Here is a 26788-nt window from a genome sequence, read left to right as displayed (position 1 = left end):
TTCTGGGTTAATAATCATGCTGTGAAGCTCGTCATATACAGCACAGCAGATTTTAATCGTCACGCATTCCTCGCTTCATTTTGATTTCTCCAAAATATTGCTACATATATAGCTTTCAGTGCATATGCATGCATAATTATACTTACAAAGGAATTTGTTAGACAAAATATCGCCTTATCTTGCTTCATATATATTCTAGTGCTGACAGAAGTGACTGTAATATCCATTGTCATAAATCGACATTGTAACTTAAAGGGTGTTTTACATAATCAGCAATCTTGAGATTGTTTTGTGGTGAGAACTGATAGAGTATGAAAGGCTTGTCAAATTCCCCCCTCCTCGTTAGCATGACCTATTTAGTCTGCAGAAAGCTGACAACTCCAAATCTAGCTCAGCTGACCTAGATAGGCACAACATCTTCCACTTGTAAACATTTCATAGTGTACTGTACGTCTCAAAAAAATACATGTACAAGCTGTAAATGATTAATCGTAAATATCCGCACTGCCTGCACAGTAAAATACTGTGAAAGCAACATTCATGAATGAATTCATGAATTTTGTACAGTCACCATGAGTTTGCTGTTACGCCATTTACGCTACATACAGTACAGTGAGCGATTGCATCTTCAGAGTGAATACTCAACAGATCCTTGAATGACAAATCTATTTTTTTCAACCTTCTTTCACAAGGAAATCTAACAAAAGATTAGGGCCAGTATCGCTGCTGGTGGAGATTCACTGTCTTTTGCTCAAGGGCGCTATAGAAACACAGGTGATAGCTGTCAGAGCATGAAGGCCTTGTTGCCATTCGAATGAGCCTCCCACCACGTGAAATGTTGCTGTGATTAATAAGCGTGTATATGCCAGGAATTGTTGAATTTTCATCTCCTCCAGATATTAGCTGAAATGACTCATCTTGACAGTAACTCCCTTATAAATTAATGCATCTTTGAGGAATCCACTAGAACGTTTATAATGTATGTCTTTCTATGGGAATAAGTGTCATAAGGAAGCACACTTTGGTACGTGTCATACGTTTTCTGTGCATATATTTTAGTCAGATTAGAGTATTTATGTCAAGTTCATACAGATATTAAACTTATATAGTTACACTTTGTCTGTTAGATCTTAGACATCACCTTGTCTGATCCAGAAGGCTGAAATTACTTTTGACTGTCTTAAGCTTTGTCATTTCGTGACAGTTTCAGAGATCATGACTCATTATGTTCCTGTGATGACTTGCCCGACTTCTGCCCTCCTTGAAACCTCCACTCTCTTCCCACTTAACAGTCCGGCCTACACGTCTCAATTTAGCACACCACATCACACACTCATGCCACATTTATTTGATGGTGTCCACCAGCAGTTTTTTCTACCTACACCCATAGGGGGGCAGTGTTGGTATGGGCCGCTGATGGATGTCAAGCAAGACATGATAAATGAATGTGAAGTGAAAGTCCCACACAACCTGAATATCTGTCATAACAACAAAAGCTTTTTATATGTGAAATGCAAATCAGGCTTTTTTACATCACAAACTGTAAATTGTTCCAAAGCTGCTATATAAGTAAAGTCATTCAGCAACAGAAAAGCAGTAAATTTAACAGTACAAAAGCGATGAGACTCACCTAAGCGTTCTCCTCCACAGCGAATACTTTTCATGACAAATCATGTCATAAACACAGTGTGTGAAGAAGTTTCCACACATTCAGGAACAGTTTATATCCTGGCTTCTTATTCATCCTCTGTGTTTGTGCATATGTCTGTATGACCTATTGCAACTACTGATAAAGGGAAAGGTAATGTGATAAACTGGACAATCATCTGTTTGACAGCCTAATCCCTGCTAATCCTCCATAAAACACAGCCTCTTATCATCTTCCTCAGTGAAACATACACACAAACACAGACACACACTTTCCTGTGAGGTTAAAGCCCTGTTTCAGATGATTATTCACCTTCTTGATTCATTTACAGTTTTTTGATCATACAGTTCATCATCTTAGAGCTGAAACAGTTAGTCGGTTAATTGAATATTCATTTCAAATTCAGAAATAATTTTGATAAGCTATTGATAATCTAACACTGAACACAGAATATTTCTTGTACTCTTGGTCCAAACATGATGAACATGGTAAAAATAATCATTAGTCGCAGCCCTAAATTATTAATTATTTTGATGTTTTTATCCTTTTAGGTACTTAAATAAAATGTATTATTGACATTCAGTCCAAAATAGATGCCTGAAAAGAATTCATACTTTAAAAATGCATTTCAGGTCACAAAATTTGATTGATTGATTTGTTTTGTGTGTTTGTGTGTTGTAACACGCTGTAAACACAACATTGACAAATTATCGCCCTATCATTCTGATTGGTTAATGTGTTAGCAAACACTTTCCTGTTACACATCCAGCCTCATTAACATTTCTTCAAAACGCTCCCTGGAGCTGCGAGGAAATGCAGAGTTAGTGATAATTCTCTGTTGGTTCGTCACTACGAGCGACTGCTTTGACATCAGACGGCCATTTCATTGTTCACTTGTGAACAATCATGAATACTGTTCGTTCATATAGTTAGTCTTATTTTAAATATTAATTGGCTTATGTTCCGTTTACAGATTAATCCATTGACCAACTAATTGTCTCAGTACTACTTCACAAGAAACTCCTTGCAGCCTCTCATGCTTTGTTTTTCATGTTTGCAGAAGCTACTACTTTATGATCAAAGGCGAACATGCAGACATTTTCTTATTATGCTGTTATTTTGCCGATTGCAAAATTTTGGCCAGTGTGTTTGCTTGAGGGTGGGTGTGAAACAGACTTTTTTCTCTTCCTGGGCCCCCCTCCCTTCCTCATCCTCCTCCTCCTCCCTCTTTTTTGGACTCACACTGGTGGACCGAGCGCAAGAAAAGAGGGAATGGGAGGAGAGAGGAGGGTGAGTGAGGGTAAAGAGAGGGGGTCACCATTGAGTTGTCCACCCACACATGGCCCCCTCTGGTCACCTGCGTGGGTTTGGGCCAAAAGAAAGGCAAGGATGCATGCACACACATGGGCACACACACACACACACACAAAAAGAACAAAAAGGCGACAGCGCTCTAACCCCAGACGTCAAATGTGGCAAAAGGAGCTCGGAATAAAAACCGTATTAAATTAGCAAGAAACTTCCTCAAAACTATATAAAGGGTCATTGTCGGTATCCTTAAAAGCACTTCCCATAAGAGTTTAGGCAGCGAGGGAGGCAGCAGAGAGATGCAAAAGCACTTGGCTGTGACATGATCTTCAAAAAAGAAAAAGTCCTAGTTTATCATAATTAGCATTGTTCCAGACTGTCACACCCGTGAGGCACGGAAAACAATGCACTCTTCGATATTTTACTGAGGATTGTGGTAAATTACTTGATGTATAATTATGTGAGCCCGGCAGATTCTGTCCTCACCGTCTCCTCCTACATCCCATCTGCCCTGTGTGTCCAGAGTGTGGGTGACTGAAGTAGCTGCAGGGGGGATGAGGAATTATTGTGGAAAATTATAAGAAAACTTGTGATGTAACAGTCTGAGTTGCACTTCTGCTGTTCAAGCCGACTCTGTAACATCCATGGCCTCCAACAGAATGAGTAGTAGAAGATGAAAAGAGGGGAAAATATAGAATTATAGGACCTCTGTGACATTAGGAAGCGCCCAGAGGTATTTCAGTCTGGCAGAGCTTACTCCTGGCCAGGGAGACTCCGGAGGATACAGTGAGCCAGAGGAGGTGAGAACAGAGGGGAAGAGTGTTAGAGTGATAGAAAGAGGAGTATTTTTAGGGTGGTCTGTTATCTGCAGAGACGAGGGCATGTGGTATCACAGCCGGGTCACATCGCTGAGGGGGGAAACAGCCAGGCTCTCCACCGAGACGGCAGATAAGGAGGATCAGAACAATGTGATTTCTCTCGTTTCTCAAACAGACACCGTGCATGTCCAGGAAGGCACACATTGCACACCATTGTAACCACATCCACAGGAAGACACACTGCAGCTTCACACTTCTTCTCACAGATACTCAGAAACCCTCAGACATGTTAAAAGATCACGTCGGAATGGAGCCTCTGTGCTCCGCAGGTGACCTGAGAGTGTGTTTTTGCTCTTTTGACTGACAGACAAAACCAACGTTATCGTAATATCTCTTCACTCAACTGTTTATCTCTCTCCTTCTTGTACTCTCGCTTTCTATCTCTCCTCTATTGTCGCCCTCTGAAGATGTAAATGCCAGCAGAACAGATGGATGGAGAGAACATCTCATCACTCTGACACCGTGTTTATGCAATCGCACACAAACACGCCACACAAACACACACATATACGCTCCGACAGCAAGATGCTGATGGAGATTTTCCTCAATCATCAAAGTGAGTGCACGATGCATGGCACACACACACACACACACAGACTTTTGGTGTTTTGATGGTTTTGATGAAACCTTCTGTTCGCTTCTTGCTTTGTTTATACTGAACGCACGCGCATAAACACGGACACACATCCACACACATGAATTGAGTAATTTGCCAGACTAGCAGCTGTTATGGAGAGAACTGGGTACTAACGAAACGCCTCTGACATGCTAATGACGCTTTGTCGACCCGAGGAGTTCACACCACACACACTCACACCCCACAGATTTAGAAAACCTGACTATTATCTGTCATATAACCAGAGAATACCAGTCTAGTTGTTTGAATACTAAATGGTTTTCGCTCCCAGTACGATGTAAGCACCCTGTGTAGGACTGCAAGCCAAATGAAACCTCGCTCCAGGAATATCTTAGCAATGCTTTGAGGGAAGATCCTTTTTCAACACCCAACACCAGCCCCCCTTTTCTCTTTCTCTCTCTCTTACCACCGCCACCCACCCACCCAATCAAATCCTCACTGGCAGTGCGCTGCTCCTCATCTCTCTTCTCTGCTTCTTTTGTTCATCTCTCTCAGCCGCCCACACACCTACCGTCCCCCGGGCTTTTCTCTTTACACTCTTGCACACATGCACACATTTACATTTGGCTACTTTGTATGTACTTTGCTTTATTTCTTGCCGTCCCTTCTATTGTTTCTATCATTATTAGACACATGGAAATACATACGTGTATGGCAAGTTTACGTGTGCAAACAACAACAACAACAACAGACACGGCCTATATTTAGTGTTTTACAATACAGATGTGTGGGTAGCAGCCATCTGGGGCCCCAAACAGAACACAAAGTAAGTGTGTGTTTGTGTGTGTGTATGTAGGTGTGTGTTTGTGTGGCCTAGGGTAAGGGGCAAACTTAAAGTAGGGGTTTGAAGCTGGGGGCCTGTTGTGGAAACCCCCTCCAGAGAGCTGGGAATCTCAGGGGAGAGTGGGAAAAACATCCCGACGGTCATCAATCAAAACTTCGGTGACACAAATGACCAGAAACAACGGAACGTTCTTCATCCATGTCACTGTGTCACCTCCGCCCCAAAGGCATGTCCCACCCACCTGCGCCGCTGCCCCATAGGCCCTCGCCGTACGTTGGCCAATGCGATTGGACCGTCGCTCCCCGGGCGAAATCGTGATCCCCTCTCGGCTAATTGGGTCTTTGTGATTGCGCAGTCTGTCGTGGCGCTTGGGGAGAATGAAACGTGAAAACCGTATTATGGTGGATGGGGGAAGAGTGGCAGGTCGGAGCGGGGAGATCGTTTTTGGCGTCTCAAAGCGCCAGATGCTCTTCCTGGGTCCATTATGATGCCTTACAGGGGATCGAGATGGTTTCGGCGTAGCAACTGCGAAGACACAAAGCGAGATGGAGACCGGCCCAAGATGTAGACACACACAAGCACATACATGCAAATGCAGGCTAACACATACAGTTCTCTGTTTAAAGACTTGAAATCAATGGAACACTTGCTATCCGAGTCTCTTTGTTGGTCGATTTCCACCGAGGTTATGAGACCTTGCATGGAGCTTGTCTCTGTTTCATCTTTTGTGCTTAAAATGTACAACAGATCGGGTAAAACTCCAGTGGATCAATGTAAATGAAAGTATTTACTTCCTCTGTTTACTTCTTCAAGCTGTGCCTCCATCAAGAGTGATTGTTCACCAGAGTCTTTCAGAGAAGGGAGAGTGTAGGAGGACGGGTCATGAGCCTGCTCTTTGTTCGCTCCATCACGCTTCTACACGAGGCCAAAGACCTGCTCCTTTTTCTTTATAACCACCTCATTCAAGACTGAATCTGCTCCTATTTCTGTATTACGTCCATACTTATCAATGAAAACGATAAAACAGTAGCTAACAGGGGAAGAATGATCACCCTCATCTTATCTTTAAAACAACCAACAACCCACAAAAGAAATCCCCCAAGCAGTCATTGGGTTTCTCCTCCTTTTCTCAGTAGCCATCAACAGGTGGCGCTGTAGTCACACTCTTGTGTAGGACAAAGAGACTTCAACAACCTCAGTTGCCATGAAAGCAAACAAATTCAGGCAGTTCAGCCCTTCGTCAGGAAATTGTGACACATTCATGTTTTGGTATTCATGTGACAGGCTGTGTTTTTTTTTCTTCTTCTTCTTGTTAAACAGCAAAACGTGATGATGTAACGTTTAATGACTACATGTCTGCCGGCTCCCTTCAGGGTTATCACTCCTAAATGTCACTTCTGACGTGTGACAGCGACTCTCCAAAGGAGTTGTGCATTTGTTAACTTTATTTATCTTTAGATTAGTGGTCTCACAGTGGAGACTATATTGTTCTGATAGATCAGTAAGTGATTAAAGGGAAATGTCAGCATTATTTTATTTATTTTAAGCTATTACAGTCGGTTAATAATCAGGGAAATGTTCTATTACTTTACCTACTACCTCATTGTCCCCTGTTTTAATCCTTAGAGCCTAAAAAGAAGTCTACAAATTCAGATTTCCAAAATTACAGTCTGATCAGTTCTCGTCTGTTTTTTTGTATGTGTTTTTTTAGATAAATAGACAGTTGAGACATTGAGGCTCATATGGACCACAGTACTGTATGTCATTTGGCTCATGTCATTTGAATTACCATTAAGGGAAGCATCTGAGTGTAAGAGACCGCCCCAGTATCCGCTGCTGCATCCAACTCGCTTTCACACTTGGGTTCATTCACACACACTTTTCCCACCGGGATGGAGCCGCTTCAGCCAGCGCGCAGAGCCAACGGGGAACACGCACTCTTTCACGGGGCACACATGGCTGCAAATTTACGGCGAATATTCTCCACGTTCATCTGGATAATTACACTAGTTTCAAGTTCGAGGACGAGGATTTATCCACCCAACGAAGGTGAGTACGTACGGAGGGAATCGGTCCGAGCTGCGCGACACATTCCGTGTGATCCGCTCCTGCACGCTGGGAGACAGCGCTGCGTGCGCTCCGCTCCGTGCGCGTCCCAGTGGTAAAGAGCAGGGCGAATATAAAAAAAATATATATATGAAACTTGAACAAAAAAAAAAAAAAGTTGGATTATTGGAGAAATTGCACACTTGTAATTTTTCCTGCTCTCTCTCTCTCTGAGGAGTTCAGCTGCATGTTCTCTCTTTCCAGTGCTGTGACGAAAATCTTTTGTTTCTTGGATATTTCCACATGATATGGCCACTGTAGCGCACACTGTAGTGTACAGTTTACTGTGAAAGAGCTTTCACTCATAAACTGCTAAACCTTCATACTTTATGATTGTTTTTTTAATGCATACATAAGGTTTGACGCCTGTAAATCAGTGCTAGAATTTGACATTATAGAAACACTCTATCTGATAGGTTGTAATGGAAATAACAATAATTGTCACTACTAAAAGTAGTTATATACTAGAGTGAATCAGGTGAGGTAACTATCCTGCTAATTCCATATTTGCCATGAGCTCAGTAGTCAATTATTTAGAGGTGATCTTGTGGTGTGGATACTCTTCCAAGTGCAAAAATCGAAGAAATTTCTCACTCCCGGATATTTCATTTATTTATTTTATTGAAGCACTGTAGGCTTTTTGCCCTAAAACCACCTGCATGTGTGTGTGTGTGTGCATTTTAGTGACCCTGCTGGATACCAGGACAGTGCCAGGAGAGCTGAAATGGGCAGCCAGTCCTTCAGAGGGAGGGGTGAGTGGGAGCTCTAATTTTTTTTATTCATTATTTATTTATTTTTTACAGATACACTGTTTACAACCTGTTCTCTCTCTCTCTCTCTGGTAAACACACTTCATCTCTAACTCACACACACTTGCACACACTTGTCTCGGGCCTGGAAACTGTAAAGAATCGTCCCACAGATTTTGAAATGTGCTGTTGTTCACCAAGTCTAAGTGCTAATATGAGATTGCTGGCGTCGTGTTTGGCACACGAGAAGGCATAAACCAGCTTGGTGGTGGGTGTCATTTTTAAGGGATTTTTACTACCATGCAGTTGCCAGAATGAATCCTGGAAATGTCTATTAAATATCATCTAATCTTTTTGTACTTTTTGTTGTTGGAACATTATGGTTTGCCATCTATATGCCCTTCCTCTCCCTCCCTCTCTCTCTCTTTTTTGCTCAATATCTCTTTCTCTCACCTCTTTGTTGGTTTAAGAGTTATTGGTGAACTTGACTCTTATTTCTTCAGTCACCATGCTCTAATTCTCTCACATGCTGCTTGATTGACGGGGTCCTGGTCTGCACGCACTGAGCTTTTGATTACAGGCACCCCCCACCTTCTGCATCAGCTACACACACACACACGCACACACAGATACAAAACACCATCTCTGTATGGTTGGGGCAAAAGCAAAAGCTTTTTTTTTCCCTCTGACAGCTGTGATTTGTGTCTGCTGACAAAGATTTCAAAAGAGACTAGACAAGGAGGCATCATACCCCATGACAGCTTTTTTTCTTTTACAGTCCTCTCCCTCGATACACACATACCCTGCAAAGACACACACACACGTATATAACATACAACAACAACACACAAACACACACAAAGATGTGACCATGTGCTCATGCCCTCGCTCATGCGCACCCTCTCTTATGTTCACATACTGTACATAGAGGAGTGCACAGTTACAGACTGAGGAGTTTGACCGATGCTGAAATTTTTTAGGCCGATACCGATGTTGATGTTTGAGAATAATAAAAGATCTGTCATCTAATGTTTAAATGTTAAAGATTATTGTCAAATTGACAGTAAGACAGAACATTTAAAAAAAAGAATATTAAAAAAGAATCGTATTGAAAAATCATATAAAAACTTGAATTAGGGGAAAAAAAGGGGTAAAATTTACATAAAAATGGAGCCATTGAAACATTTATTGCACTGCAGTTTCTTTTTCCAGATCTGACAATATATACGCCAATATTTATTTATCAATATATCTGTAATAAGCCAGCTTCAACCAATAAGATCGACTCTGATGACATATCGATCAGGCTCAATTAGACACACATAGACCCCTCCAACACACACACACACATTCTGACACCGTGACTCTCCCTCTCTTTTTCTCTCCTTCGACACGGCGCATTTAGTGTGTATACAGCTCTCACTAGAGCAGATTATTATTCAGTGGCAATAAAAAGCCAATTTGGAGTTGGGAGGCTCAGCGGTCATTTGAAGGGTCACAGTACAAGGCAAATAGTCTGCTCTATTGAGATGGATGGTGCAGTGAAGGTTGAGGCTACTTCACTTGTATGGAAATGTGCCTGTAAAAACCTTGGAGTAACAACAAATCTAAACCACTGTCCACCGCAGAATATTGATGCAAGAACGAGTGTTAGCCGGTGAGCTTTCAAACGACAGTGGTGAATTAATGGAGAGACGCCCCTGGCATCTAAAATGTTTTTGATCTTGTTTTTTTCTTTATTTATGAGGACAAATATTTCCTCAAGTGGATAGAAAAACAAGATCAGTTCCCCACGGTGAGCGTGTTCTTGTGGTCATTACTTCTGTCAAAGCTGGAATCTACTAGAGCTAAAGTTTAGAGTTTAGTTTTGCATTTTACAGTTGGTTTCAGTTCATGCCAGTACTATATAATATAGTCTGCTTTTGGAGACTTTAATCTTGCTGTTATCATCATGTAAACATTTAGCTGCATTTATTTTTTGTCAGAGTTATGTCATCAATTTCAGCTGTTTTGAAAACCCTTGCTTGCATTCAACTTCCTAAGTCTTAAACTCACATTCACACGATCCTCAACATCCCTCAAAAGCATTGTTGCTCAGCAGCTAATTATATACATATTAAACATCAAAAGTTTATTGAATTAAAAAAAGTTTTGACTTTATCATAACTGCTATACTGTATGACAATTTCATAACTTTTTTAAGGGAATGTTCAATGATCACCTTGATGGGATATCTAAGACTTTTTAAGTGTCTACAAATGTATTTTTATACTGTTGGCATGAATGAAAACCAGAGGATACCTGAAGATATTCATGATTCACTCTCTCAAGTTTACTAATACAATTGCATGTCTGTTCGTTTGCAGTGGGAAGAGGTGAGTATCATGGATGAGAAGAACATCCCCATCAGAACATACCAGGTGTGCAATGTCTTAGAACCCAATCAAAACAACTGGTTGAGGACAGACTGGATCCCTCGTTCTGGCGCTCAGCGAGTCTACGTTGAAGTCAAGTTCACCCTGAGAGACTGTAATAGCCTGCCGGGGGTCACCGGCACCTGCAAGGTATAAGAAAACATACTTCTCTGTTTTGATAATGGTCATTGTATGGGTTTGGGTGCAGAACAACAAGGATATCCGATAAAAGCACGACTTCTTTAACGTGTCAACGTTTATGCTAATTAGTTAATGGACAGACTGCTGCTAATGGAGTTTTATTATATATTACAGCTGCTGGTTATTCAAGCACAACCCCCCCTCCCCTTTGACTCATTATCATATTAAGAGAAAAGATGAGTGCTGATGATGATAAATAGACGCCTCAGTCTGACTTTTTTTCCCGTCTCTTTTGTCTCGTAGGAGACATTCAATCTGTACTACCACGAATCAAACGAAGACAGGGAGAGCTACATCAAAGAGAGCAGCTTCATTAAGGTGGACACCGTGGCAGCAGACGAGAGCTTCACCCAGGTAACACTAAACAACTGAGTCAGGCTTTGAGTTCTTCATCCTTCCTCCTCCGCTCACTTTAATTTGTTCTTATCTTGAAAATAATCCCCCTGCGGCACTTAGCTGTGATTTTTTTATTTGTTTTACAAGCACTTTTATCTTGGATGTCCATTCTGCCATCCCAGGAATGTTGCCAGGGTACTTTTGCTTAGTCTCTTCTAAAATTACTTGTGATTTTAGCATTGTAGGCATTACAGCTTATTTTACCTTTGCAATCAATAGAAGTCAATCTGGATAAGAGCCAAATGCTGAAAAAGTGAAGATCAGCCATGGTTCAGTAACAACTTCCACTTTAGTTTGAACAAGCAAATTGAATTAATAAGGGCTGACACACTTTACTGCACATTTCATTAAAGTAACTGCATTGTCCTTTCATCCAGGTGGACGTTGGTGACCGCATCATGAAACTGAACACTGAGGTGCGAGACGTAAAGGTCGCGACCCGGAAGGGTTTCTACCTGGCCTTTCAGGATGTTGGCGCCTGCATCGCTTTGGTGTCTGTCAGAGTTTTCTACAAAACCTGCCCCCTTACCATCCGCAACCTGGCAACTTTTCCTGACACTGTCACCGGGGCTGATACGTCTTCCTTAGTGGAGGTCAGGGGGTCTTGTGTCAACCAATCGGAAGAGAGAGAGGAGCCTAAAATGTACTGTGGTGCTGATGGAGAATGGTTGGTTCCTATTGGTGGATGTCTCTGTAACCCAGGATATCAAGAGAAGAGTGGCGCATGTAAAGGTAAGCGATGCTGGGTGCAGCAGAGCTACTGTTTTGTAATGAGTTGTTGTTTGTTTTTGTGATGGTCTGACTCATCCGTATTGGACTCAGGCTATAAGCTCTCGGCCCCCATTGTGTTGCCACTTCAGTCCCATGTCTCTATGAGTAACAGTCATTAGCGCTCCAGTCTACAATCTAATGAGGGAAAACAGTGACTGAGGTTTGGTTTGTGTAGTAATTAACACCTGTTTGATTATTGTATAATGTTTAGAACTGTTGTCATTGTAAAGGGGATACACACATTAGCATTTTCCGCAACATCAAAAGAAATTAATTAACGTGCACGTGGACGTTTTTACCACTTTTCACACAGTTTTATCAGAAATGTTTTTTGTGCAAATGTGGTTTGGAGCGACAGAACTATGTTACAAATTGAAATCCATTAGAGCTGCAGTTAAGATTAACTCTTTTAATGACTAAAATAAGCTGCATATTAGGTTTTCTGTGTATCAAAATGACTGATGTTTGGGCATCAGCATTTTGGTTGCAGCCAAGGAGCCAAGAGAGCTAGTTAGCTTAGCTTTGCACACAAGACTGAAAACAGGGAAATGGCTAGCCTGGCTCTGTCCAAAGGTAGCAGAATCCACCTACTGGCACCTCAAAAAGCCCCTTAATTAACAGGGTATACCTTATAGGTGCTCCTAGGGTTGCTTGGCAACCTCGCTGTGATGACAAGACACTAGAGAGTTACTGCGCCCGGTCAGGAATGAGTTCGACACACCTCCGCAAAACCATGTGTCGTTTTTACACTGTGTGTTAGTATGGATCCAACAAAAAGAAGCAATGTGGTAATTAAGGTGCCTGTCGTGGGTTTTGTTACCTTTGGACAGAGCCAGGCTAATTGTCTCCCCCCCTGTTTCCAGTCTTTGTGCCAAGCTACACTAACTGTCTTTCGACTGCAATCTTATTTCTGACAGTCGTGAGAATGGTATCGATCTTCTCATCTAACTCTCTCGCAAGAAAGCAAATGAGCATATTTCCCAAGATGTCTAACTATGGCTTTAAAATATTCATCTGTGCTGGTTGCAGGAGATAGACTATACACTAATCAGATTATATTACAGAGTTTAAATATACCATCAAGTCATTAAACTTCAGTTCATGTGATATCTTTTAATAAATCCAACATGTAAACAGTTCTTAAGTGCTTCACTGAGCACCAGTAGAAGCTTATAGGTCTCAGTGTGAGGTGTGCTGACATAACAACAGCCATCTGGACAAAGATGTCTTTCTATCACTTACAAATCTGGTCTGAACTTTACGGTAACAAATATGCAAGCTGTTCACACCTCTCTGCCCAACATACATGTGGCGTGGATGACGTGTAATGTTTGGAAGTGACTGTTGTGATAGTGAAGACTTCTAAATGTGCGCGTTCGTGTGAGAAAGTGGGGTGAACGGGGGACAACAGACTTGGTGGAGACACTTTTACAGCATAGCCTCACTCCCCCTATTCAGTCACATATGCAACAGACACACAACATGTTTGTTCATGCACACACACACACACACACACACACACACACACACACACACACACACACAGATGGACGGAGACCAATGGAAAAGAGAGAAAGCGACTCACTGATCTGCTCCCTCAGTTTTATTTATGAAGCCTATCCCAGCAGGCTAATTGTATAACAAACAGACTCATAATTCAAAGAGAAGAGAAGAGACGCTGAGAGAGAGAGAAAGAGGGAGAGATGGACATAAAGAGAGGGATGCAGCAGAGCTTTTTTTCTCTTTGCAAAAAGAAAAGCAGTAGCCAAAAATCTCTATGTGACAAATGTTCCCTGAAACCTTCACCCCGTTCGGGCCGTTTGTTCGTCCTGAAAAGAGGAGGAGGTTTCCGGGGTGGTCCCTGAGGCCTGAAAGATGTTCCTCCTCAACTAGATTTAGGAGAGACCCTTGACTCTGCTGAACCTCCAGCAGATGTGAAGTGCCATCTATCTATCTGCTCCTCTCTTCTCCAACACCCCGCTCTCACTGCCTGCCTTCGTTGTTGGCCGGGCTCAGCTGCCTCTGTGGAAATCCATCAAAGTCTGGATGAATACTGAATGCTGCTCAGTGAACACTCTGACCCTGCAGTATTGGACAGACACCTTAACCCATCTCCCATTTTAAGTTTGAAATCCGCAGAGAGAACGAGAGAGAAGGAGGGAGGGGAGACAGATTGGAGAGGAGATTTAGATGACCTGTCTCTCCTCCTGTCACTGGATCTTTTAGACTCGCGTGCTGTCAGTCAGTCAGAATAACAGACACAGGCAAAGACAGATAGGCAGATGATTTTGCTTGGCTGAGACACCTGTAATTACAGGAGGGTTTGTCCTAAAAAATACAGTAATTTTTATTCTCACTTTATGCACCAAAGATTAGGAAAGCCACAGCGCCTGGGCAAAAAAGTAGTCCATCATCACCCGTATAACAGCAACTTGTTATCAACTAAATCTAACATGTTTATCAGTGAGTTTCTGAGGTGTTCGTAGGTGAGCTGTTCCCCCAAAACTTTGTGCTAAAAGCAATTTAGTCTTCCCAAAAACTCTCATTGAGTTGAACTTAAACAAGAGTGGACTTAGCCAAAGCGGTGAAATGTGAAAAGTTCATTTTCAGTCTTGACACAGAGTAATGAGGATGGAGAGGATGAGAGGAGAAGCTCTGGAGAGGAAGAAGGGATTAGATGTTGAATGGCGTGAGAGGGGGGAATGAAAGAAGGCCACTGACAGCAGAAGGCATCAATACAGAGCTGCCCCTCCCCCCGCTGGGGGTTCGTCATCGGGTGCAAAGAGGAACACAAGAGAGTGGGAACTCCCCTTCTTTTCTGAACCCGTGGTTAAGACCGAGGTCATGACTGATCCTGATGAAGACGTCAAAAACTCTGACTGACAGCCGCGCACACACATACACAGAGAGTTTAACTGCAGAGTGCAGGGTCATGACCGAGGTGGATGAAGACGTCAAAAGTTTGACAGCTGCGATCCGTCTGGGAGGAGCGGAAACGAGGAGGGAGAGACAAGAGGCAGAAAGAGGAGAAACAACAGAGAGAATTTGAAATGTGAACGGACAGAGGGAATGAAAGAGGAGCCGTCTACTTTTTGTTTTGCCGTCTTCTCCTCTGGCCTCCGTGTTCTCTGTCGTCTGATTCTGCTCAATTCTGCTCCCTGCCTGGGAGGGTTGGAATGTTTCTGTGTTCCCCTGCGTCCACATAGATTTCATGCTTGTGCTTCTTTTCCAACGCACCTGCAGTGTCTCGTCAACAGCAAAAAGCATTTTGGACGAGAGCGATGAAAACGCTAAAAGAGAGATGAGAGAAAGAAAGAGTGAGCGGATGGTGGAAAGAGTGCATAATCGCTGTATTCAGTCCCTCTAATTATTTCATCGCATTTCTGGACTCTGGACATGTTGGACTGCTGATTTGGTGTGTGCGTGTGTGTGCATGTGTGTATACTGTATCCCTGATTTTCTGCCTGACAAAGCCCTCCCTCCCATATACACAGTTTGGAGGACTGCCCGGGAATGCCGAGAGAAGAGTGTCGTGGTGCAAACAGAAAGGGAGGAGGAGTGTGTGTGTGTGTGTGTGTGTGTGTGTGTGTGTGTGTGTGTGTGTGTGTGTGCACGTATGTCAGGTGACAAAGCAGGCAAAAGAATGGCACAAGTGATTGTTTGAAGCAAGCCAAACTCAGGTGGGGGGAATGGTTTGCATTCCGCCATCACAATCAAAGTGTGTTTTTCCAAGTGTGTGTGTGTGTGTGTGTGTGTGCTATTGTCTCCTTCTCCCAGGTTGTTCTTAATGTAGAAGAGGTTTGCCAGCCCCACCAGTCCGTCTGTAGCTCTCTGGCATCGGAACAAGCTCCGCTCTCCCTCTTCTGTCTTTCTGTCTTGCTCTCATTATCCCTCCTTTCTCTTCCCCAGCTCTTCTCCCTGATCCACGGTCAGGGGTGGGGGTTGCTGCTGCTGGTGGCAGGGGGTGATCTTAGTGTGATGGGGAGGAGGGTTATTGTTGTAGTGCCCCTTTCACATGCTAATGTTCGGGCAAGCTCACACACACACACAAATCCACACACATTTCTCTTCAAACCACCAATACTGTGTGAGCATTTCAATTTAGACAAACTTAAAGCTGCAGCTTCCATTGGGCACATTCCTAAAGGCTTCAAATGCAAACTGACATGAGACACTCGTGCCCATGTAAGATACGAGATGAGTTTGATACCAAGCTCTCTAGGAATACGAGTCCAGCTGTCCTCTCAATGAAGACATACAGTAGAAGGAAGATAAGCATCACGTCTTATCTCCAGCATTTCTGTGGGTTTTAATTAACAGTGCATGACCCCTGTGATTAATAGTGTCCCGCCTCCTCGTGTGACAGTCTATCAATCCGTCTATCCATCCGTCAATCCGTGCCTCCCTCCCTCCATCCATCACAGAGACAGGTGTCAGACTGGAACGGTCGGGGGTACTTCCTCCATCCACACCCCTCTGCTGGGAAGGAACAAGGGATGATGACAGATAACACGGGGTCAAGGAGAATACACAAACACACAGAAACACACACACACACACACACACACACATACAGTGTGCCGACAAGGCTCTTAGTTGGATTCGCAGTGAGCTGCATTTGCATTTTAGGTAGCAGAAGAATGCATATGCAAATGCCGACAATGCTGATAGTAATCAAAGGGCACCTTCCCCTCCGCTTCTTCTCCCTCCCCTTCGTTCGCTCTCTTTTTTTCTGCTCTTTACCACTTTTATCTCTCGCTCCTCCTCTGGCTTTTTTCTCTCGCCGTCTCTTCCAGTCCTCAACTGTCCTCATCCTCATCCACTCTCTGTCACTTTCTGGCCTTGTCTCAAGACAGACAAACAGCTGATTACAGGCTACTCTCTTTGCTGTGAAAATGCTCACGCGCAGACACATTTGAACGAGCTTTTACCTTGTCTCATCATCATGTGTATGTTTCTATCTCCTCACAGTTTACTGGCCGATCTCAGGCTCCGCACGGGCCTCTGTAGCGTAGGGTTAATGTCGGGTTAATGACACCCTCATGAGCTCTTATTCCAGGTCAGCAGAGCCCCCCCCCCCTTGACGAAAGCGGCGTTAAAAACACACAAAAGGCTACAAACAACAGAGAGAATAGAGACATGAGAGGGCGCTGAAGGAAGTTTATAGCTTCAAATACTTGCTCCTTTCTTTCCTCCTTCATTCTGTTCTCTATGTTGGATTCTTAAGGATAGAGGATTGGGTGGGACAAAGGGACTGTGCTACCCCCTGGCAGAGCCTTGTTCAGTCCCTTAAGTCGTTAGCAGGTCAAATACTTCTCTCTATCGTCCTCCGTTTAATTCCCTCTCTTTCCCATCCATGGCTTACAGAGCCACGTTGATGATTAAAACAAGAGAATGTGCCCAACAAGCAGAAGAACGATAATACTGTATTTTATCTTGCATTTCGTAATAATCAGCTGACGTATTATGATCACTCATTCATCAGATGAAAGCCGACCTTATCAGCTGTATATGTGTTTATGGATTTACTGGTTTCCAATGCTCTCTGCTGTGTTTGTGTGCCGTTTAATTTGAATTGGTATCGATATGGAGCCATAAATGCCACTAGTCGGCTTCAAAGCTCTCTGGCAGTTTGACACTCGGAGAAAAGAGGGATATAGAGTGATACAGCAAGAGTGAGAGAGTTATCAGTGACACAAAGGCAGATAAGTAGAGGTCGAGGAGGAAGTTCGCAGGGAGCGAATGAGGGAGGTTGTGAAAAATGTGAAAGGGAGGGCAAATGACTGTGTGAAAGAGCAAATCTATGGAGGCTCATGCAGATGGGGCAGGATGGTCGGTGTGAGTAGATTACAGAGGAGACTTCCTCTCTCTCATCTACTGATGAGAGTGTCATAAAGCACCCTGACACACTCAAACACACACACACACACACACACATCATTCCCACATTCCTATCCACTCCCACTGGGATGTCTTCATCTCCCTTGGAAATGTGAAAGAGTTGGAGAAAAAAAAAAGGATAGAACCGGGAAAGATGGTGGGATTGAGGAAGGAGAATGAATAGGGTGTGATGATGAAAAAGAAGGTGTTGAAAATATGATTGCACTAGAAACAAATGAAGGATTTCCTCCTGAAATTAAAGAGAGAGAAAAATGGCTCCAAGCAGCCACGCTTTGCCATCTCTTTTGCTTCACCAGTGGATGTCAAGCAGTATAATTATGCACTCATTTATTGTATTGTTGCTCTGTCAATGCATGAATTCCTTGGTATACAGAGAGACGATTTCTCTCCCTCCACTCCTCCTCTGTCTCTCCCTCACCCTCTCCCTTTCTCTGTTTCTCCTCTTTCATATATTTAAATGTCAATTATATTTGTGTGGGCTGCCTGCACTGTGGTAGTTTTGATGTGTTCAGCTCGAGTGTTTCTGGTTTCTGTGTGTGCGAGTGGGAGCTCATCACTAAGTGTTCTTTTAGGTGTTTCTTTTCTCTGCTCATCAAAATCAAAGATAAAAGAAGTCATAGTGCCCCTCCCCTTCACGCTATATCTATTTCTCGCTCTAGATTTTTCCTCACAGTTGTTTATCTTCAGATTGAAATGCAGTCCACGTGTTCATTAACTTGTTGTCTGGGCTGTCAATACGGAAGACAACAAAGACTGTATCAAGGGTCAGGGGGTCAGCTGGCCTGAGGTCAGTGCTGACTTCAATGCTTGCCTCCCACATCGGAGCGGACTTTAACTCCCATAAACTGACTAACAACATTGTTTGTGTTGCCATAAAATATCTGATAAGCCAATATCTTGAAACCAGTTTTATCATTCTGCAACATGTGTGATTGCGCACATTAGGGCTGCAGCAAATTATTTATTTAATTTTTTAATAATCATGATTATTGTCTGTACCTGTAGCAGCTGCAGCATCGTCAATCATTTAAATTGAACAAAGAAAATCTGAAAATACTCTATGATACTGTCATTCAAACAATAAACCAATTACCTAAATGGTTTCTTCTTATTATTTGCTGTCAATTAATTGAACATACAGTATATGTTTGTCCATGTTGCACATGATAGTTGAGCATGAAATTTTAGAATTGCTTTTTAGTATCTTGCATATAGCTTGTGTCAGTGTGACACGTGTACATGTTATTGTTGTTAAAGCAGAGTTTTAAATCTCCGTCTCTGTCCTGTCTCCTCAGCCTGCTCGGCTGGTTTTTACAAGGCCAAGTCTTCAGATGCCGGATGCTCCAAGTGTCCTCCACATAGCCACTCGCTCAGAGACGGGGCGACTGTGTGCGACTGCCACTCCGGATACTACCGCGCTGACAGTGACCCTCCATCCATGTCCTGCACACGTAAGAACACACACATACTGGTAAAACAATACATAAGTGAAAAAACAGACAGTATGTGTGTGCATTGCTTGCAAATAAAGGCAAGAAACACGGTCATTGTCTCCAAACTTCTCTATCTCTACCAAACAGAGGGAGACACAAACTTGTCTGAATGCCACCCCTGTTTCATGATCCCATTACTTATGACTAAGCCACCATCTACATCCTGTCTGGAAGTGATAACTAAAGACATTGAGAAGTGAATAAATGCTCTCTCTCTCCATCTCTCTTTCTTGCTCTGTCTCTCTCTCTCACTCCCTCTCTACTCTAAGTGAGTAGGTCCTGTGTGACAGACTTGGAGACCTTGGTCTGTGTGTCATAAACTTAATTATGCCTATATACGGCACATGGTTTCCTTGGCCTGGGAAAAATGAAAACACACACATACACGCACACCCTTGTCTCTCTCTCACACACACACAGAAATACCACAGAGGAAAACATGCAGCCCATCAAAAACATCTCTGAACAGTATGGTTTTCAGTCTGATGCCAGATGTCTACATTTCAGCCAACAGCTCACAGCAGCCCCACTATACATCCTGTATAATTCCACTTCCTTTATGTGCTGTATACTATATAATGTAAGCTGGTTATCCGTGTTTTTTCTCCAGAGCCGCCGTCAGCGCCACAGCAGCTCATCTCTGTGGTGAATGAGACCTCGGTGGTCTTGGAGTGGGCCCCCCCTCGCCGGCTTGGAGGTCGAAGTGACACCAGCTACAGCCTGGAGTGTCTTATCTGTCAAACAGGAAGCCACAGTCAGAGTGGCGGTAAAGCCCCCCCAAGGAATCGCAGCATCTCCCAGCCTGAGGCTCAGCACAACGGCCTGGGGATGCAGTCAGACCAGGGGATTGTGGGATCTGAAGTCCAGTCAGGGAGAGGTGTCTTCCAGAGTAGACCAGTACCTGGAGACTACCTTAGACTTGGCTCAGGTTCAGGCTCTGAGCTCTGCCTGCCCTGTGGCTCCGATGTGCTCTTCTCTCCTGGCCAAACAGGCCTGAAGACCACCAGGGTGGTGGTGAGCGAGCTCAGAGCCCACACGCACTACACCTTCATCGTCCACGCGCGCAACGGGGTCTCCCAGGCCAGCGGTGCAGGGGCAACCCAGAGTGTGTCTGTCACGGTCACCACCAACCAAGCCGGTGAGAAGAGCGTGATTAATGTGTTTGTCAGATTCCAACCAAGCCGGTGAGAAGAGCGTGATTAATGTGTTTGTCAGATTGTTGAATATTGCAGCAACACAAAATCTGCTTATAGATGTCACCAGTAAGTGGGTCAGCATAATGCAAACTGCTGCTCACGCTCACGTGAGCCCACAGGGAAGCAAGGCCCCTCGAGTCATGTTCAAAACTGTGGAAGCATGCTATGAACAAGCTCTGTGTGCTCGCTCTGCGTACTTACATGCTGAAGCTAGCATCCGCCCTGAACCCTCCAGTGCTGAAAACACTACTGGTGATGTGTACATTTAAAATGATTAAGGAAATGTATCTGTAGATATGAAAGGCTCATTTTAAGGTAGCATAAACATAATTCTTATTTACAGGTGATTATACACTAATGAAAACATAGTCATGAATATGATATTCTATTTATGTTAGTAGATACCATTGAATGTCACACACTGGACCTTTAAGAATATTTTCTGAAAATGCGCGTGATCTGTGTGTTCAGTCCAGAGGATCTTTAAATATTTCATGAAGAAACATGTAATAAATTAGATTTGAAGAGTGCATAGCCCAACTTTCTGAGAATTAACACATTATAACAACATAAGGTATAACAAGACTGTATGTTGTAAAAGCCCTTCAAATGTCTCTTATCTCTTGCGTAACTCAACAGAGTTTACTAGAAGAAAACTGATGTTGATCGATTATGTAACACATCCATCACCGTCACTAACAAAAGCATTAACACATTGAAAACACAGCTACAAGGCAATTTCTTGCTTTCCTTTAACTACTTACTATCACTGTCATAGTTGCCATAGTTATTACTCTGTCCTCCTACACCTAACAACAGCTGAATTAATTATAGGGGCGTTCTCAAGAGGATGTCAGAAAGCATTCTGGGAAAATGTAAATCACTGACTTAAATACAAACAGACAGAGCCGGTCGGAAGTAGATTCGGCGTAGTAAATTACAACACTACATAGCAAAGTTGTTGACACATAACAGTGCGAGTGTGTCTAAGGGTGGGATTTTCCTTCGGCTCTTGACCACATAAGTGTTTGAAAAATCACCCGGATTTTATGGCGTGTTTCATTTTAGCTGCAAAGGTGTTAGTTAGTGTGTGGCGCTCCTCACACATGCAGTCCATTCATTGTTTTTTTTTTCTTTTTAGCGTTTTTTTGCACGTTGTTACATCCCAGCCATCATTGCTTCTTTAGTCTTATACAGTGGCATTTAGAAAACGGCACACCTGCTTAGTTCCAGGTGCCCCGGGGAAATAACTTAGCTTAGTGTGTGCACAGCATGAGAGCTGTCTGGGATGTGTCAAGTCCAGCCTGCACCGCCATATGGCCCGATATCATATGAACAGCCACAAAAGGAGGACAAACACTATAAGGGGAGGAAAATGAGGCAATGTAAGAGGAGAGAGGGAGAGGAGAATGAGGTGTGTCTCTGTGGAATAGGGAGGAATGAGATTTGGGTCAGTTCTCAGGTGCACTGGGTCAATGGGATTGTTGACAAACAGACACCGCTATTACAGATGCTATCTTATTAGCAGCATCACAGAATATACAGTGACTCCAAAGTGAAACTATTCTCACTGTTTCCCTCTCAGCTCCCTCTCCAGTGTCGTCCATCCAAGCCACCGATGTCACCAGGCACAGTCTGTCATTGGCGTGGCAACAGCCAGATCGACCCAACGGGGTCATCCTGGAATACGAGGTCAAGTTCTATGAAAAGGTGAGGCGCCCACAGGTTAATGCAGCTCAGGCTTCTGTCTCGAATGTCAATACGCTGGCACGCTGTTTGTATTTTACTGATGGCGGTGATGGATTTGCAGTCAGGCACATAAAAAAGCCCTGTGTTTTTGTCCCGTCTAATCAGGATCAGAAGGAGAGGTCTTACCGCATAATGAGGACCTTCTCTCGGAGTGTCGATGTCACGGGTCTCAACCCTCTCACTGTGTACGTGTTTCATGTGCGTGCTCGCACGGCGGCTGGATACGGAGAGTTCAGCGCCCCGTTTGAATTCTCCACCAATTCAGGTATCGGGACGCCGATGTGTTCAACGGTTTTAGAGGCTGTATTAAAGTTTGTTTTGACGCAGATTAAAACTTTGTGGTTGCTGACTTTTATGTCCTTCCCTTTTAGATCCCTTCCCTCTGATTGGAGAAGGAGTAAACTCAGCATTCCTGCTGCTGTCTGTCAGCGGGGTTGGAGTTTTACTGCTGATATCTGCAGCTGTCTTCATCATTAGCCGCAGGTAAACACACACCCACACATACAATTATACAAACATATATATGCATCCATACAGGCAGGCATGGACACCTATAGGTTTGTTTCCCATCAGTACATCACTGACATCAGAATATGTACTGCCTCTACCTTAACTACTGTGTTTAAACCACCCCAATCCACACAAACAACACACACAACTCCCCTGCTATTGTGTGGCCAAATATTGTGTGTGTGTGTTACCTGGAGCTTTTAAAGGGGATTAGAGTGGAGACAGTGATAATCCCTTTGTCCCTGACTTGTCATTACTGTCTCTTCAGCAGCACAGCTTGTGTGTCAGCTTCCGCCGGCGTGCACACTCACACACATTCGCGCAAGCGCGCACAAGTGCCCACAAGAACACACACACGCACACACAGCTGCTCACTCACAAAGGTGTTTTTGACAGTTTCTTTGTTTAATGGAAAACACCTTTTATCTTTCTCTACCTGAGGCATCGCCCCTCCCTCCCTCCCTCTCTCTCCCGTAAACGCTTTCATCTGCTCGCTCCGTGTCTTTTCCTGCAGCCCGTTGCTCTCTCTGTTCTCATTGTCATCACTTTCTATTGCGGCAAATCCTGAAAAATCCCCAATGAATGCACAGCGCCGCTCGGAAGGAAAAAAAAAACAGTGAAAGTAAAGTTAAAAACAATGTGACACATATGTTCCTTTGTTAGTTCTCCTAAGTGTGAAAAAATATCGCAACAAAAACACGAGGAATGAAAAGCTCTGACACATGTCATTATTATGTCTGTGCGTTAAATGTCTATCATTTCTTTTGTGCCATTAGGAGAAGCAAGTACAGTAAAACAAAGCAGGACTCAGAGGAGGAGAAACATCTTAACCCAGGTACTACACACACACACACACACACACACACACACACACAGAAAACGACAAACAGATGGATGTTCTGTTTTCTTCTCTTCTCTCCAATCCACCTGCACACATCTTATACACATACTGCCAAAGACATTTACATAACATATGCAGCTGTTATACAACAAGTATTTCTCACGCGTCTTCTCCTCCCTCGTTTCCTGTCCGCTCACCGCCTCTCCTCCGTGACAGGAGTCAAAATCTACGTGGACCCGTTCACCTACGAAGACCCCGATCAGGCCATCCACGAGTTTGCCAAGGAGATTGATGTTAGCAGTATTCACATTGAGAGGGTTATTGGCATGGGTGAGTCTTGCATTACCCACATACACTAACCCACACACACACACACACACCCATGCTTACTTGGCGCTGACACCGCTGATTTATCTGTGTGTGTAGGAGAGTTCGGGGAGGTGTGCAGCGGTCGGCTGCGCCTGCATGGAAAGAGAGAGATCTACGTGGCCATCAAGAGTCTGAAGGCAGGATACTCTGACAAACAGAGGCGGGACTTCCTGTCTGAGGCCTCCATCATGGGACAGTTCGACCATCCGAACATTATCAGGCTCGAGGGTGTCGTCACAAGATGTAAGTTGTTTACAGAATCTACAAACTCTTAGTAGTAGTAGTATTTGTGTGTGTTATAATATATTAATATAATATATAATAAATTATATTTCTACCTGTTTAGGTAAGCCATTGATGATCATCACTGAATACATGGAAAATGGATCCCTGGATGCTTTTCTTCGGGTACATGCATCTTATTATCTTATTTGTTCTGAGAAAAACATTCTTCAGAATTCTTCCAGTGACTGAAAGTGTGCCAAATCACAGAAAAAATGCTTCCATTCATGACTAATCATCTATTCATGTGTGTCCACATTAACCCACTCTTCTGTCTCTCTGTGTTCCAGAAACATGATGGCCAGTTCACAGTGATCCAGCTGGTTGGCATGCTGCGTGGCATCGCCTCGGGTATGAAGTACCTGTCAGACATGAGCTACGTTCACCGAGACCTGGCAGCTCGAAACATCCTGGTCAACAGCAACCTGGTGTGTAAGGTGTCCGACTTTGGCCTGAGTCGGGTTCTGGAGGACGACCCGGAGGCTGCCTACACTACGAGGGTAAGACACCCACAGATGCGATAGATATATAGATGTATACACATAAACAGTCTGCTGATTGTTTGTCTTCTGATTCTGAATTCATTTTTGTTCACCACTTTACAGTTTAACATTCACAGCCTGTTTGTTTTTTTCTGTGTAAAGCTGCCTTTGAAAATTTCATTGTTGAAAATGTATTAAAGACGTCAATCAAAGAATAAATCTTCTTCTAAACTAAACAGTTTCACTGACCCAATGTGACTGTTTTACATCTTAGGAGGCCACTGGGACTTATCTGTCCCCTGGAGGGAAGATCCCCATCAGATGGACAGCCCCAGAGGCCATAGCCTACAGGAAGTTTACGACGGCCAGCGACGTATGGAGTTACGGTATCGTCATGTGGGAGGTGGTCTCATATGGAGAGAGACCCTACTGGGACATGAACAACCAGGATGTGAGTCATTTTTATATCGTCTAACCTATGAGTTGCCTCAAAGACAAAAACTCATTACTTATACCCTTTGCATATTTAAAGGTAAATGTCAAATACAAGGAATGAATTATTTAGATCCAGAATATGGATTACTTTAACACTGACGGGCAACACAAGTCTTAAACTTCACAGGCTCATTTAGACAAACCTCCAACCTCCTCAAACCATTTTATCTTAAACTATTGTTTGGAAGTGAAAACAAGAGTGACTTCATCCAAAATATTTTCAGTTGCTTTGTAAAACTGTGTGTTTTGTAGGTGTGGTCGGTCAAAGTTGAATTAGGAAGTTGCTCTTTAAGATCTAATGAATGTTTACAGTTTAAGTAATAACTTGAAGATTCTCCTTCATTTTCATTTCCAAAGTAGTGTTTTGTATAATATACTCAAAGTGAGGGTTTGCTTATAAGCTGTCTGTGGTCGCCCCCATGTTGTGAAACAATGTCTATCAGATCCTCGTAATGAAGTTAGTGAGTCAAATGTTATCGTAAGCGAATGGCAAGATGGCCAAAAATATTAACGCTCAAGCTTCGTGTCAAGTTTTCTGTCTAAACAACTGTTAATCACGAACATTACCACGAGCCACAGTTTTTCTTAATTATAATGTGTGCGGTGAGCAAATTAAATTCACATTAAAGTTTTACTCCTGTGGAGTGACTTCAGTGAACCCCATTTAAATATATAAATGAAGGATAAACATAAAAGGCATCACTTTCTATATGACCTTTTAAAAGGGGATAAACCGTACTGAATTCTGATTGAGTGTCTTTGACCTCTGCACTGTTATATCAAAAGTTGTAGGACAACAAGTCTAGGTTTTGTTCATCAGTCACATTTTTATTGAAGATAAATATTTAGACTTCATCAAAAATGAATAAAAATTGCAGCTTAGTTGCATCCCTCTGCCAAGCACGCACTGTTTGAATTTAGGTGTTTTAGTTGTTCTGAACAGTTTTCGAGATCTGAGACAGAAACCTTATTTCAGAGCAAATTTGCAATCACTTTGCTATTAAAGCTTGTTAAGTCTGAGTAGGTCAAAGAGCCATTCTGGCATATGGAAATTTTCAAACATGATTGATTTCATCTGCAGAAGCACTGATGTAGACTAAGAAAATGTTCCTGATGAGCCATTCTCCAGACACCTCATCTTATTTACATTCTTTTTTTTTTTCAGAGCAAATTAGTACACGCTGAGCTGCTCTTCTTGTTTTTTAGCTTATTTGTTTTGTGGCAAAGACTCGTCTCACAGGCAAATACAATTTAAGCATCTTTAAACCAGCTTTTTTAGTATAACTCCTGAGCTGTGACCCAACTCCACACTACGTAGATACTAAGGCAGGTTTTGATTATTTAGTATTTTCATATTAGAAGTTTTTGTGCAAGATTTGTGGAACACTTTGAGCTGCAGCAGAGGCTGTGACACCGAGGCAATTAAGATATTTAAAAACCTTCAGCACTCACTGAGTCATAACCATTGTGAATAAACATCCATAAATGAATGTTCAAATATACTCACTGATGGTTGTGTTGGTACGATACAAACCTGAACTGCTTATAGTCAGCATACCTTTCATTTGCCAACAAATC

General features: G+C 43.1%; 1 protein-coding gene across 2 annotated transcripts in view; it reads left to right on the top strand.

The window, feature by feature from the left end:
* Positions 1 to 26788, top strand: part of LOC104929634 (ephrin type-A receptor 4-A) — a 38299-nt gene that overhangs the window by 8020 nt on the left and 3491 nt on the right. The window contains exons 1-16 of one of the 2 annotated variants that reach the window (XM_027285627.1): positions 6957 to 7304; positions 8046 to 8113; positions 10477 to 10674; positions 10969 to 11079; positions 11499 to 11853; positions 19089 to 19244; positions 19897 to 20424; positions 22068 to 22192; positions 22337 to 22496; positions 22603 to 22714; positions 23518 to 23576; positions 23799 to 23912; positions 24009 to 24194; positions 24298 to 24359; positions 24524 to 24733; positions 24990 to 25166. In XM_027285627.1, the coding sequence (XP_027141428.1) occupies positions 7148 to 7304; positions 8046 to 8113; positions 10477 to 10674; positions 10969 to 11079; positions 11499 to 11853; positions 19089 to 19244; positions 19897 to 20424; positions 22068 to 22192; positions 22337 to 22496; positions 22603 to 22714; positions 23518 to 23576; positions 23799 to 23912; positions 24009 to 24194; positions 24298 to 24359; positions 24524 to 24733; positions 24990 to 25166 (2778 nt within the window). In that variant the 5' untranslated portion in view covers positions 6957 to 7147. Of the gene's footprint in view, positions 1 to 6956; positions 7305 to 8045; positions 8114 to 10476; positions 10675 to 10968; positions 11080 to 11498; positions 11854 to 19088; positions 19245 to 19896; positions 20425 to 22067; positions 22193 to 22336; positions 22497 to 22602; positions 22715 to 23517; positions 23577 to 23798; positions 23913 to 24008; positions 24195 to 24297; positions 24360 to 24523; positions 24734 to 24989; positions 25167 to 26788 lie in introns of those variants that run through there. The other variant, XM_027285626.1, reaches the window with a different exon arrangement.

Source organism: Larimichthys crocea, chromosome XII (assembly GCF_000972845.2).
Source record: "Larimichthys crocea isolate SSNF chromosome XII, L_crocea_2.0, whole genome shotgun sequence".
NCBI classification, from domain to species: Eukaryota; Metazoa; Chordata; class Actinopteri; family Sciaenidae; genus Larimichthys; species Larimichthys crocea.
Note: the sequence above shows the minus strand (reverse complement) of the source record. Positions and strands in the feature narration are given on the sequence as shown.